We start from the raw sequence: 13,970 nt of genomic DNA, 5'->3' as shown, positions 1-13,970 counted from the left end.
CCAGATCTTTCGGCCCACCGCCTCTCTCCGTCTTGTGTCAACGACGGCATGCAGGAGGGCGTGCTGGCTTACCCCAACCTCGCAAAGCTTCACCTGTCGCCAATTGCTCGGGTCACTGAAGCGAACGACACACTCCTGCCTGCAATTCCAGCCGCCTGCCGTCTTCCGTCTTCCGTCACTCGTCTCCCCGCTCTCGCTTGGGCGGGATGAGCTTCGTGGGTTCCGAGGCCCGGCCGATGTTGCTGTAGCTGCACGCATTCCGTTTGAGTTTATTCGCCATTGCCTTTGCCCCCCTCGCGCCGCGACCCATTCCTGGGTTCTTGTTAATATCAAGCGGCAGTGCCAACTCATCATTGCATGAGCGTGAAGGTTGGCCTGTGCCTGGTTGCCTTGCGACCGCGTCCGCCACTCAGAGACGCCGTTCGCCGTTAGGGTCCGATGCAGGGCATGCAAGGGTTTCCGCAGCGGTCCCCAGCCACTGTTCATGCACCTCATCGCTTCCTCACCGACTTCGTGGTGCGCCCTCTCGAGCCAGCCATTCTCCTGCTGCCAGCTCGCCACCCTGGCCTTGCTTCCTGGACTGGCGACCGGGAGGGGCCCTGGACTGATGGATTCGCCATCCGGGCGATCAACGATCATGGACCTCCAATGCTTCTCTCGCGGGGCCTTCGACAATCTCGACAAGCGCTGTTCCTTGAATCATCTCTGGCCGAGCGTGGGTGCCTGTCATCCCGAAAAGTCCAGTTGCCTGCTTCTGATTCGCCAGCCTGCCCGGCGCTGTCCGGCCACGCGTCGGCGGGAAGGTTTCCAGAACCGCTCTCCGTTGCCTTCATTCGAACGTCGCTTGCCGACGGTGACGGGAGATGCGGGACTGGCATGGTCCCGAGCTGCATGGCCCACGAGACTGCCTCTAAGAATGCCTTCTCTCCTGTCTCCGGCTTTGCAGATTGGCCCCGGACACCTGCGTCTTCGCTAACTGGCTGGTGCTCTTGGGGCGCCAACCTTCTTCCCCTTCCCCACCGGCCCATGCCATGTAGTCGCGCGGCGTGGTTCCGCCGCGGGCTACTTTTCTCACGGTTGTCCGCAACGTTCTCGGCAGGCGTACATGCATGGCTCCCTCGCAAGTTTGGATGTGCGAAGTATGGACGGACAGACTCTAGCCGTCGCGCACCATTTCGTTACTTTCTCGGGCTGTATGTACAGTACATGGCACATTACGCGAGCGATCCGCTGCAAGCGCACCAGCAGTCCTGGTCGTGGGATCTCGCAGACGGTCTCGTTCCCTCGTCCAACCCCCCGGTCAAGGATTCCTCAGTTGGCGAGCAAGGCAATCCCTTCCTTTGCGTCCCCCGAGTTTCAGCAGGGAGTGGGGGACGTGTTGGCCGAGATCCGGCAGTGGCAGGAACAACGGCCGACCAGGGCTGCCGAGTCTCCACGAGCGCTCTTGTGTCTCCGCTGTCCAGGTTTGCGTGAGCATACTTGTCCGGATTACTGGCTTCCTGGGCCGACCAGTTTGCGAATATGTGCTGTGAGGTCTCCGCATACCAACGCTTCTCACCCCTCTGTACCCACAGCAAGCACGCGGGTCCGCCCAAACATCGGACAAAAACAAACCGTGATGGCGTGGGTAGGAGGGGAGACGGTGGAGGCCGAATGGGCCAGTTGGAAATAGCAACAGGTCGAGGAGGCGCAACATCGGTGCTAGGGTCCTCGACTTTCCCCGATCTAGACTGGCCGGAGTTATCAAACGAGATCGCTCTGGCAGGACGGTGCATCACCCCATGTTGTTGGTGTGGAGTTGCCCGGCCTCTGCGGTTGTATCAACTGGCAACGACACACGCCAGCGCATCAAGATGGGTCGCACTTTGAGCCGCATCTCCCAGTGGACATGCGTCTCGCGAACCTTCCCTCCTCGCCGTTCGAATTCCCCGTTGTTTTCTCGTTGCATCTCTGATTTGGGCATTTCTGCCATCCCCGCCCCGCATTCCCCGTCTCGTCACCGCGATAAAGCACACCAGTCTCTCTGGTGCCGGCCCTCGGACTCCCCTTCCTGACGTCGCTCTGGAGACATACGCCGCATATCAACCCTGACATTCGCAATCTTCCAGCTCACACCACCCTCCCATCTGTGAGACAAACCTTCAACTTCCGGCATTGCCTTCCCTTCTTCTCTGCCCGACCCTATACCCCATTTGCTCGTAGGTTGGGCTCGACTGCAGCACATCAGCCCGACTCGGTTCTTGGCCCGGCAGTTTGTTTACAACTCAAACTCATAACACACTTTTCTCTTGCCCTTGTTCCCGCAGGCCTGCCGGGACCTTGACCATCTTACATACACTGTTCCGGCCGCACCGAGCTTACTGAGAGAGATCGACACAATGGGCGGTTTCTACATTCAGTACCTGGAGAGTAAGTCGCTGGTTCATCCTTTACCCCCTTGTGTTCGTGGATGCGTAGACAACTCCGCCCCGAAGTCGACAAGCTCAATCACACGTCATTCTGTTATGGTGCTGTGGGGGGCGGCTTCAAAAAGGAGGAAACTTCCCACATGCTTGATCCCCCGCACCCACCTGCTCGTTGTCTTAATCCCGATACTCAACCCCCGGCCATCACTTATAAGGCCGGCCTTTTTTCGATCTGCTGGTCCCTTGCCCGCCCAATGCATCCCGTAGGGCTGAGGATGTTCATGTTGGGCTGTCATGCAGAATGGCTCGCGCCGTCTGAGGATCCCGATCTTCCCGCCTCTGATCCTGCGCCTCCCCCACAGAGGCTTGATGTCCAATGGGCAGCTGCTATGAGCACAGGGCTAACCGGGGATGACTTGCAGGCCTCTGCCGGCGCCGTGGGTGGCATGACCCGTTGTATGAGTCGTACCGCGAAGGCGACGGCTACACATGCCTGGTCTTGGTCAATGGGCGCGAGTACCAGACGGACCTTGCATACGAGTCCAGGTCTCTAGCCGAGGAGAACGCAGCCATGCGTGCCTTTATGGTCTGCCGGAACTTCTCGGTCAATGGGGGCATGCTGGCCCGCAATGGCATCGTCCAGGGCCTGCCCGCGGATGAATCCAGCCGCAAGGCCAGGAAGAACAGCCGTCATGCGTCTTCCTCCAATCACGGACACAGGAGCAGATCTGGCCATCATTCCAGCAGCAGCTCGACCACCTCTCTAGAGTGAGAGCGGGGAGGGTGGGGGGCGACAGAGCCGCATTTCGTGGTGTGACAAAAGCCCCTTGTCCCTGGGTGGCCCAGGATTTGGATTCGCTGAATCCTCACTCAGGTCTGCCGACCTTCCCATTGGATTCCGTTGAGTTTTTGGGGGTGTTCCAGCCCATGCGGACGGCGCAGGGCAAAGCAGCTCAAGCTGCGTTAATCAAGAACCGGATCGTTTTTCTGCTATAAAATTCGGAGAAGGCTTCACAGCGACAAGGCAAGAGGATGGGGACGTTTGGCCGCGGATATATACCCCAATTGGTGGTGGCATTGCTCCATTCCGAGGACCACGGAACCGGAGGCCCGGGACGGGAGCGAAAGTCATGAGTTTTTCTTTCTCAATTCTTCAAGACGGAGCGCCTTTCCCCTTCCTTTTTTTTACCAACAGCATCGCCACGACATGAATGAACGACCGTTACGACCACCGCTAGACAAACAGCATTCGGCCTTATCTTTTTGCTTTCGACGAACATTTTCAAGCACGCATGGATGGCCTCTTTCTTCAACCACTGCCAGGACACACATCGCCTCTGGTTTACCTTCTGAAGATGGCATGTGCTTTCACGGGCTCTCTTCTTCTTTCTCCGCGTCTGCTATGCTTGTCACCTGGCATTTTCGCTTGCTTGCTTACTTGATACAAAAAGACTTTGAGAGCCCGGGCTTATTTTTTTGCTGCTTCTACTTTTGCTTCTGCTTCTGCTTCTGCTTCTGACTTGTTCTGCTCTCCCATTCCATCCTCCGCTCTCTCTCTTCTTTCCATGCTTCCCTTTCCCAGCTGGGCAACACAGGACCGGGAAACACTCTGGCAAGGAAGACGGACCGATGGCCGGTGGCTTTGTTGAGTCGGGGTTAACTCTAGAAGGCACTCGAGGGCCGTACGCGAGGAGACGAAGCTGGACCGTGGGACACTCCGGAGAGGCTTCTCCCTGGATTCGAGGGACTGGACTGGACTGGACTCGCCTGGCCTGGACTGGACTGGGTACGGCGACAAAGAGGAGTGAGTTTGTGGACGAACTTTGGCAGTCAGGAAGCGAAGGATTGATTTTTTTTTTTTTTTCTTGCTCGAGTTGGGTCACCTTCAAGTCAAAGGTCAAGCGCGCCATGGCTGTGAGAAACGCGGCTTTGGACGCATCATTGCATTCTGCATTCTGCCTGGCGCTTTCATGCCGCATTTCCGGCGAAGGAAGGTTTTGGCTATTCCACTCAGATATTCAGGGGCTTCATTTCGGAGGCGGCTCCCAGGAGACGCGGTACATGAGGGTACAAGGGAGAGGGGATTCTCAGCTTTCTCTTCTGATCTTGCCGGGAGACTTTGCACGCTTTTATGAATGATGAATGACGATGACGATGAATAACGACTGACGAATGACGACTACGAGCTACCTCGCTTATTACTGGAGAGTTGTGGACACTTTCAGGATACAACTGGAATGGAATCCACGTTCGGCCTCTACTGGCTAGCTGGGTTGTCCGTTTTGTGTCCTATAAGTGAAGCTGTGGCAGGCTTCATCGGCACTGGATCTGGTGTATCACGCACTTGGACTCAGCCAGGGAAGGCGAACGTCCATTGCCTACCCAGTCAACCAATGTGGTGCACTGCTGTGCGTCTTGCTTGGTGCAATGGTTTTGCCCGTTTCAACGTTCCACTGGGGAACCCTGGGCCTTTATTTGCGGATGGTGATCTTGAGCGAGGCTCTGATTGTGTGACATCCACGTCAACAGGTGGGATTCATCATCTTCGTGGTCACAGATACATGTATCAAAGGTGCTTTGCTTTGGAAGGTCCGCGGGCCCGGATTCGCAAGATTGCGTGGCCATAACTTCCTGGCAGGGAGGTGGCCGGGGCATGGTCGAGGGTGTACGGAATATCGTGATTAAGGTACGCACCTCCTCTCGAGTCTCCTCTCGAGTAACCGCCGCTGTGCGTGGCCCCAACAAAGCAAATGCGGGGTGGTCATTGGCGCGGGAGAAGACGAGCAGGTGACCACGGCAAGGAGTTCTTGTCTTTGTCTCGCAGAAGCTTTTGCTGAGTCCTGTGTGCGGAATACGGATAGTCAAGGTGGATTACGGATAGTCATGGGTTGTGTTGCCTCAGACACCATCAGTTGCAGCGTCGTGCTGGCAGCGGACAGCTCCTGGCAGGCCCCTGATGTACGGTTTACAGCGTATCGATACGCAAAGCAGGGAACGGAGGTACCCACAATCGTAATCGACGTGGACATGGGCACGCTGCAATCTCGCCATGGGAAATGACAGATCCTGATTGGTTGCTGGCTTGGCATGTGGCCCAGGCAACTCCTCCTCTGCCCCTTGAAGGCCAACCCATCACGAGAGGTGTCCTTCTCCTGAATTCCCAATTTGGGCCTTTTTGCAGTCTTGCCACCTCTGACCAAGTGCCACGCCTTGTGGTTACGTATTTCGGGAGAGCTTGCCATTGCTGTGTGTGCAAAGCAGTCACGGCGGCTCCTCTGTTCTCTTCACGGTAACTTAAAGTAGGGGAGTTGAACGCCATTCCCCGCACCCCAAACCGCCTTCCTAACTTTCGCGTTTACGCAGTATCCTCTTCTTACGCTCGTTGCTTCCACCCTTTGCTACTCAACCCACTCGTTCGTCTACGACCACCCGCAGCAAACATGAAGGGTAAGCAGAACCGCGTGCCGGCTGCCGCAGTGCAGGTGGTGCAGGCGGTGCTGTCGGTGCAAGCGGTGCAGGGAAACCGAGGCTGACCTTCTTTTGTGCACTGTAGCCTTAATTCTTGTCGGCGGCTTTGGCACACGCCTGCGCCCTCTGGTGCGTCCCCCGGCTTCGAGTACTTGCAGCAACCGGCGCTCTCCCGAATAGAGGGACCAGCACGCACACCGTACCAAACAATGGCTAACGCCGCCCTGGCAGACCCTCACCCTGCCGAAACCACTGGTGGAATTCGGCAACAAGCGTATGATTCTGCACCAGATCGAGGCCCTCGCCGCTGTTGGTGTCACCGACATCGTCCTGGCTGTGAACTACCGTCCGGAGATTATGGAAAAGTACTTGGCCGAGGTGAGTGCTCCGAGTGCCCTGGGAGCCGGTGACGAGCGGCTGTGTAGGTAGTCGAGCTGACGTGCCCGCGAACAACAACAGTATGAGCAGCAATTCGGCATCAACATCACCATCTCGATCGAGAGCGAACCCCTGGGCACTGCTGGGCCCCTGAAACTTGCCGAGAAGGTCCTGACAAAGGACGATTCGCCCTTCTTCGTTCTGAACTCGGACGTCACCTGCGAATACCCCCTCAAGGAGCTGGCCGAATTCCACAAGTCGCACGGCGATGAGGGCACTATTGTTGTGACCAAGGTGGAGGAGCCATCCAAATATGGTGTCATCGTCCACAAGCCGAACCACCCCTCACGCATTGACCGCTTCGTCGAGAAGCCGGTCGAGTTTGTCGGCAACCGCATCAATGCCGGCATTTACATCCTCAACACGTCGGTGCTAAAGCGCATCGAACTGCGGCCCACGTCCATCGAGCACGAGACTTTCCCCGCCATGGCCAAGGACGGTCAGCTGCACTCGTTCGACCTCGAAGGCTTCTGGATGGATGTCGGGCAGCCCAAGGACTTCCTCACAGGCACTTGCCTGTATCTGTCGTCACTTTCGAAGAAGGGCTCCAAGCTGCTCACCCCGCCCACGGAGCCGTATGTGCACGGCGGCAACGTGATGATCGATCCCTCAGCCAAGATCGGCAAAAACTGCAGGATAGGACCGAACGTGACCATCGGCCCGGACGTCGTGGTGGGCGACGGTGTGCGGCTGCAGCGCTGCGTGCTGATGGCCGGGTCTAAGGTCAAGGACCACGCCTGGGTCAAGAGCACCATCGTCGGCTGGAACAGCACCGTTGGCCGCTGGGCGCGCCTCGAGAACGTGACTGTTCTGGGCGACGACGTCACCATCGGCGACGAGGTCTACGTCAACGGCGGCAGCATCCTCCCTCACAAGACCATCAAGTCCAACGTCGACGTGCCGGCCATCATCATGTAACCGGAGCCATGTGGTGTGGCCATGTTTGCTGTCCGGGCGACCGAGGCTTGCCTTCCTCTTTCTTCGTTTGAGATACACTACACCACTCTTAGGCCTTTTTAAATGCCCTACTTAAAAAACCTCCTTTCTAATACCAAAACGGAGGCGGAACACGGCGAGCTACACTACACGCCGATTGCGTCTCTGAGCGGAAACCTCTTCTCTCTGCATTCGCCATCTGCTTCGGCCTGTCAATAACTACTGCGCCACCAGGGCCTGACGTCTGGATTCGAGCAACCGTGGCCGTCTCCGATGTTGATGCGGTAGCCGGGGTGCTCTGTTTGGAACCGTTTCTGGGAGACGGAATCTCCGGAAGATTACAACGGGCGGTTATGGATGTACATGAACTGGGATTCGACATCGCGTCGGGCGGTTCCGGGGTTCAGGGAGGGCTATGGATACTGCACTTAGCATCATGGAGACGGGCCGGGAAAAAATGACTCTGGCGTAGGCTGTCGGGCGGGATTCCGGATCTGCACTCGGTGGTGGGAGCACTATCGCAGCGCAATAAACATCACTGAACTGACACCGCGGAGCAATGGCTGATGAGTGCGTTGTATTGGATGTGTGCACGGCGCCACGAATATGTTGCCATGAGCCCCTTCGTTGCAGTCTCAAAAGGATACCAAAGGGGAACCAGGCAGCCTCGGGACTCTATGAGCGAACTTCACCAGCGATCGCAGCGCAACGGTATGCGTTCACATTACTTGCTTCGCTACTTTCTCGTGGCTGATGTTTGTAACTGATTGCCAGCCCTGGCACACGGATGACTCTCAGCTGACGCTCACTCGCAGTACAGCCACTACTAGGACTATTAACACAGCAACAACGGCAGCGGCAGCGGCAACAACACCACCAGTCAACTCGGCCCTGGCCACATCCCACAGCGGAGCTCCATCACCAGACACAGCGGCAGCCGCGGAGATGCCTTCCACCACAGATTCCTCACCGTTCTATCCCTTAGCCTCCCACCCTCGCCCTGACTCCCTCGCCATACCAGCTTCCTCAACGTATCTAGTCCCCCGGTTATCTCCTCCAGCCAGACCGACGCCGCCATTCTCCTTCTGGCCTCTGGGAATTTCCGCCTCCACTTGTCCGGCGTCACGGCTTGGGGTCTTCAGGAGTCCCTCCGTCTCTCTGGCATATTTGTTTCGCTTACGGTCTTAGACCCGAGTGTTCTGGTTTCCTAGGGCTTGTCTGGTTTTTTACCCTCTCCTTGGTATGGGTGTGGTGTTCTGGGGCTGGTTTCCCCGGGCAACGTTTTCCTCCTCCCCCTCCCCTAACCCCTGCCCCCTTTCCATCCGAACTCCCTCGCTCGCCTGGTATGCCCAAGTTGCAATGGGTTGTGAGTTTGCTGAATGGCACGGCATGCACCAGCGTAACGTCCTGGAGCAATTCAAATGATTGTCTTCCGATGCTTCCCTTAGGGGCCCTGGCTTGTCATGGTTCGAGGACTACGCCCAAGCAAGGGCAACTCGGCCGGCCGTGAGAATGTCTCGGAACTTTCCATCTGCTTCGGTTCCGGGAGTTTTGGATGGACACCCCGCCATGGAGTGATGACATTCACGCATTGATCTCGAGATATTGCCCAGCTAAGTAAGGTACGCTGCTCACACAGCAGGCGTGGCATTGTTTCTTACAAGAACATCATGGGATTCGCGAGGAATGTATGGCATCATACGGGGACACTAAACAAACGATGAGTTCCAGGATGGTTTGCCTGTATTCCGTACAGTAGTACTGTGGTAGTGGACCTGCCCCTGAGTAAGGCGGCCTCGCCCATATGGACATTGAACGAACAAAGCATCAGGATAGGACCAGGGCCCGAGCTGATCATGCGCTTTGCGCCTGGTTGACCCGGAGCTGAATGAGGCTTATGAGGTTCTCCGCGGTTGATTGCCTGCTCCAACACAACATGAAGGTAGAGTGGTCGTTGGAGTTCGGCGCTGGCTTATTGTGGCAAGCCAGTGCCAATTCTTGAATGTGTTGTCTTCATAGGTGATAGGACTCTCATGACTCCGAAAGTGAGCAGCCTAAATATCCCCATTGAATCTCATCTCGACCCCAGAAGGGCCTCATGTTGCAAGGCAAGCCATGCATTCAACGTCAAGGAGACCTGAACGCCTATTATTCTATTATGACTATCGAATATCATACTGTGGTATACAGCCGGCCACTCCCGTCCTCTCCGCTCCGCTAAGTCCACAAGGTGATGACGGTGGTATTCACGGTTATCAGACCAATACACTCAGCACCGAAGAACAGATAACCAACCCATACAGGCCCCGGAAACAGACAAAAAACGCCAAATCAAAGCCAACTCGCTAAACCCCATCATGCCCTGAGAAGTAAGAAGCGAAAAAGAGAAGATAAATCAGACCCCAAAGCCGCTCGCCATGCAACAACAACTTAAAAAAACACACAAACACCCACACACGCACATACCACCTACTCAAAATCAGAATTGTCCTCCCTGACCCACCCCCTACTCATCTCCACGGCCTGCTCCCACTTGCGGAACAACCTGTCCGCCTTGGCCTTGTCCATCTGCGGCAGGAACACCTTGCGGCCGTTGCGATTGACCTCTTTGAGGTCGTCGAGCTCGCGCCAGACGCCGGTGGCCAGGCCGGCGGCGATGGCGGCGCCGAGGGCCGTGGTTTCACGCATGCGCGGGCGGTCGACCGGGATGCCGCAGACGTCGGCCTGCGTCTGCATGCACAGGTCCGAGTTGGACAGGCCGCCGTCGACGGCGAGCGACTCGAGCTTGTGGTTCGAGTCCTTCTCCATGGCCTCGAGGATCGCGCGCGTCTGGTAGCAGGTCGCCTCGAGCGTGGCGCGCGCGATGTGCGCCTTGGTCGTGTGCTGCGTGATGCCGACTGCGGACCAGTGTCAGCGGGCGTGAGTCAGCGAGAGCGGGGGAGGAAAAAAAAAAAAAAAAAAAGGAGGCTTACAGAGCGTGCCCTTGGCGTCGTCTATCCAGTACGGAGCGAAGAGGCCGCTGAAGGCTGTGACGAAGACGACGCCACCGTTGTCCGGCACTGATTCGGCCAGGGAGGTGATGTCGCTTGATTGAGTGCCAAAGCCGAGGTTGTTCATGAGGAACTTGACGCCAGCGCCGGCGACGGCGATGCTCCCCTCGAGGGCATACACTGGTTTCCTGCCGCGCCCGAAGTCGTAGGCTACCGTGGCCAGAAGACCGTACTTGGAGATGACGGGCTCGGTGCCGACATTGTACAGGAGGAAGCAGCCAGTACCGTATGTGTTCTTGGCCTGACCCGGACTGAAGCCGCACTGGCCGACCAGGGCGCTAGACTGGTCGCCCAAACACCCGGCGATGGGGATGCCCGCCAGCGGCCCACTGGCGAGCTTCCCGAAGCACTCGGGGTCTGATGACGGCACAATCTTAGGCAGCTGCACCTTGGTCCTGTCGATGCCAAAAAATCCCAGCAGCTTGTCGTCGTACTGCAGGGTGCGCAGGTTCATGAACATAGTCCTGCTGGCGTTAGTGCTGTCGGTCACATGGACGGGCTTGGCGGCATTTGCACCGCCGTTGAGCCGGTAGATGAGCCAGGAGTCGACGGTTCCAAACGCGAGCCGGCCTTCCTCATACGCTTGTTTCACGGAATCTACGTTTCGAAGGAGCCAGAGCAACTTGACACTGCTGGGGTACGTGGAGAGGGGCAGACCGCAGAGGTCCAAAAGGCTATCTGATGACTCGCGCGACTTGAGCTCGCGCACGAGCGCCTGTGTGCGGGTGTCGGGCCAGACAATGGCATTGTGCAAGGGCTCGCCGGTGACGCTGTCCCACACTACTGTCGTCTCGCGCTGGTTCGTGATGCCGATCGACCGGATGTCGGATATCGAGTACCCCAGGTCGACAAACTTGCGCACGGCCTCGTCAATGCACTCCTCGACGGAGCGTAGAAGTTCGAGAGGATCATGCTCGTGCCATCTGGATTTAGGTAGCGTTGAAGTTAGCACGAAAAGGGATGCCGTTGCTTCGCAGCAGTAGATCCGCAGGCAAGGTGTGAAGGTGATGCGGGGGTGAAGAAGGGAAAGGAGTGGGTGGGCATAGCATACCCTGACTTGGGGTACAGGTTCTCAAACTCTAGCTGATGGCTCGCGACAGGGTCGCCCTCGCCGTTGAAAATAAGGAAGCGTGACGACGTGGTGCCCTGGTCGATGCTGCCGACGAACCAGCGGCGCTCCCTCTCCTCGTCCGTCTCCAAAATTCCCCCCGGGAGATGGTCTTCGTGGTGAGGGGACAAGTTGACGAGGCCGTCGGCTGTAGTGGGCTTCATAAACGGCCCGTCCAGGCTTGATTTTGGACCGCCGGGGATGACCGTGTCCTCAACGCCGGGGACGACCGTGTTCTCAACGCGAGCTGGAATCGGGTTTGCACTGTGGACCATGGTGCGTGGGCGTTGGTGTTGATGCTGCTGGCGCTCGCTTCCCAAGTGCTTGCAGGATTGGAAAAAGCGTATTTGATCTCCGTGCTTCCGGGAGGGCGGGACAATGGCTCGCTTCGGCCGCGGACGAGATAACGCTGATAATGGCTGGTGACGCGGGGCTTTGGAGGGGTCAGAATTGGGCAGGTCGACATAAGAGCAAGGCCTGGTCCTAGCTATTCGTACAGCGATTATGATGTGGATGTGTAAGCCGGCGGAGGGTGATTTTCGATGCACGCGGGGCTGTTGATACTGGGAGTGACGCTATCGCGTTCCACAGGGCGGAGGCTCCAACAGTCGGGAGGGCGACAACTCGAGGGACGACGGTCCGCCGCAACAGGGGCGCGCACATTGCAGCGGGCGGCGTCGGGTGTTTAAGCGCCGGGCTAGCTGGCTGCGGCTGGGCGTTCTCCTCAAGCGTCCATGTGCTTGGTGCAACTCGAGCCAATTTCGAGCCAGCGTGCCGGTCGGGTCAATCTCTTCCAGGCTGAAGCTGGAAGGCGCATGCCGAGGTCGCATCCTGCGGAGAACCTTGGGGATGAAAACTGGGGCCGAGGCCTGGCCCATTGGTGGAACATTTGCGGGGGAACCGAGGCGCGGGGGGATTATCAGCGGGGTCCACCGCTTTAACCCCGCCGGCGCCCCGCTGGCACCCCGCTGTAACCCCGCCTACCGAACTCTTGCTGCTCGAGGGCGTCGAACACCGAGAGGTTGAGCCAGGTGTGAAGGTAGTGTACATACACAACAAAAGTCATGGCATTTGGATGATCGTCACTCCCATAATCTACAACAGTATCTTACATGTCATCGAGTCCTGTTGGCGTCTCCAATAAACGTCTTTCAGCTCGAGCTCGAAGGAAGCACAGTCTTCCTCCGCAGCGGCATCCGCCCTTGATGAAGCCCCGAATCTTGTGGATGGCCGGTTTCCAGAGACCCAATGCGTTGGGCTAATGTTTGGTGCTACTGCAAAGCCCAAAGCACGTCAAAGATCTCTCTCTGTCTAGACGCTCGGACTGTACATCATTCGCTGCACAGCCCTCGGCACCACCTCGGTTCATCGGCTCGAGAATTGCGAAGGAATGCACACTTCCAGAAGGAGATGGAATCCACAATATCGGCTGGCCAGAACTTTAAGTCTTTGAATGACCGCCAGGTTACCCTGAGTCGCAGGATCTGAGATCGGCGTACCCTGCTCGACTCACCGGGGTGGGTTGTCTCATTGATCCAACTCTTTCCTGCGTAACTGTGAAAATGAAAAGGCAACTCGAGTCAGGTTTAATCTCGTACTGGATCGAAGACATTCATTTTCATTATGCCTGGCAGACAACTGACCTCCTCAACGGTTCAGAGAGCAGGCCGAGTAATAGCAAAGCGCTTCTCCTAGTCATAAAGAAAACCAAACCAGCCTCAACCCCAGGAATATTTATGTACATTAAACCGAGAGAAAGGATAGGACGTGCGGGAACATCAGAATCAACCCGGAAAAAATAGCAGTCACTGTCAGGGAATCAAGCCCTACGTGGGGTCAAACCCACAACCTTGAGATGTCTAACAAAGAACCTCCAAATAAGAGTCTCATAGAGGTGAACCTTCGTGTAGGATGAACCAGCTCCAAGCTCTAGCATATTAGCTAACTACAGTCGACCGACGTGACAAGCTGTGGGAGAACATGCCGCTCATTCGCCGCCGAAGACGGAGCAGTTTGTCATCGGGCTCGCTCCCCCACTGCATGACGAGGGGCCACGCGCCGTACGGACAACCGGGATGACAGCCCCAACCTCGACGTTGTTGAGCTCTTCAAGAAAGACATCTTCCCACCGCAGATGCGGAAGGCGATGTGCCAAACTGCGTCACTGACCGCTGCTGGGCCGGGTACTCCGAGTCAATCCAGGACTTGGCGCTCAAAAGAGGGGGATGAGTGTTGCCAACTTATTCAAGAAGGCCTACTGGAACTGGACAGCACACAGGGATCCCCGGGAGACATAGAGACTCAGTTGAGCTAAACATAACCACATGGATAGACTCTGGAAGGAAACAGGTATGTGGCTGCCGCAAGCTTTATGCTTCCACCCAATTTTCAGACTCGGTCTGACCGAAGGTTCCACTTCCTTGCCATTTCTCACACGGCTACCGCTTCGTTGTCTGTCCAATGTACTGTAGAGCTGCAAATATGACGGTTCATCCAATTCGTGTTCGGAGATGAACTTGATGCTGGGAATGGCTTGCCCAGCAAGAGCACGGGCTGAGCAAACGA

At 56.9% G+C, this 13,970-nt stretch overlaps 3 protein-coding genes across 3 annotated transcripts; 2 read left to right on the top strand and 1 right to left on the bottom strand.

Annotated features, from left to right (window-relative positions):
• Positions 1–2,378: 2,378 nt before the first annotated feature.
• On the top strand, positions 2,379–3,177 carry THITE_48178 (uncharacterized protein; the record flags this gene model as incomplete). Its single annotated transcript, XM_003650418.1, has 2 exons — positions 2,379–2,409; positions 2,828–3,177. 2 exons carry the CDS (start codon positions 2,379–2,381, stop codon positions 3,175–3,177), a joined length of 381 nt encoding a protein of 126 aa, XP_003650466.1.
• A 2,374-nt stretch (positions 3,178–5,551) lies between these two features.
• On the top strand, positions 5,552–7,794 carry THITE_2169612 (uncharacterized protein). Its single transcript, XM_003650417.1, has 5 exons — positions 5,552–5,704; positions 5,769–5,852; positions 5,959–6,002; positions 6,105–6,251; positions 6,333–7,794. Exons 2-5 carry the CDS (start codon positions 5,846–5,848, stop codon positions 7,227–7,229), a joined length of 1,095 nt encoding a protein of 364 aa, XP_003650465.1. The 5' UTR covers positions 5,552–5,704; positions 5,769–5,845; the 3' UTR covers positions 7,230–7,794.
• Positions 7,795–9,656: 1,862 nt separating this feature from the next.
• THITE_2109948 (uncharacterized protein) lies at positions 9,657–12,226 on the bottom strand. Its single transcript, XM_003650416.1, has 4 exons — positions 11,903–12,226; positions 11,349–11,838; positions 10,220–11,220; positions 9,657–10,144 (listed from the first exon to the last, which is right to left on the bottom strand). The coding sequence occupies exons 2-4, from the start codon at positions 11,678–11,680 to the stop codon at positions 9,717–9,719; spliced, it is 1,761 nt and encodes a 586-aa protein (XP_003650464.1). The 5' UTR covers positions 11,681–11,838; positions 11,903–12,226; the 3' UTR covers positions 9,657–9,716.
• Between the last annotated feature and the right edge of the window lie 1,744 nt (positions 12,227–13,970).

This window comes from Thermothielavioides terrestris, chromosome 1 (genome assembly GCF_000226115.1).
Source record: "Thermothielavioides terrestris NRRL 8126 chromosome 1, complete sequence".
NCBI classification, from domain to species: Eukaryota; Fungi; Ascomycota; class Sordariomycetes; order Sordariales; family Chaetomiaceae; genus Thermothielavioides; species Thermothielavioides terrestris.
This window is presented reverse-complemented; position numbering and strand designations above follow the sequence as displayed.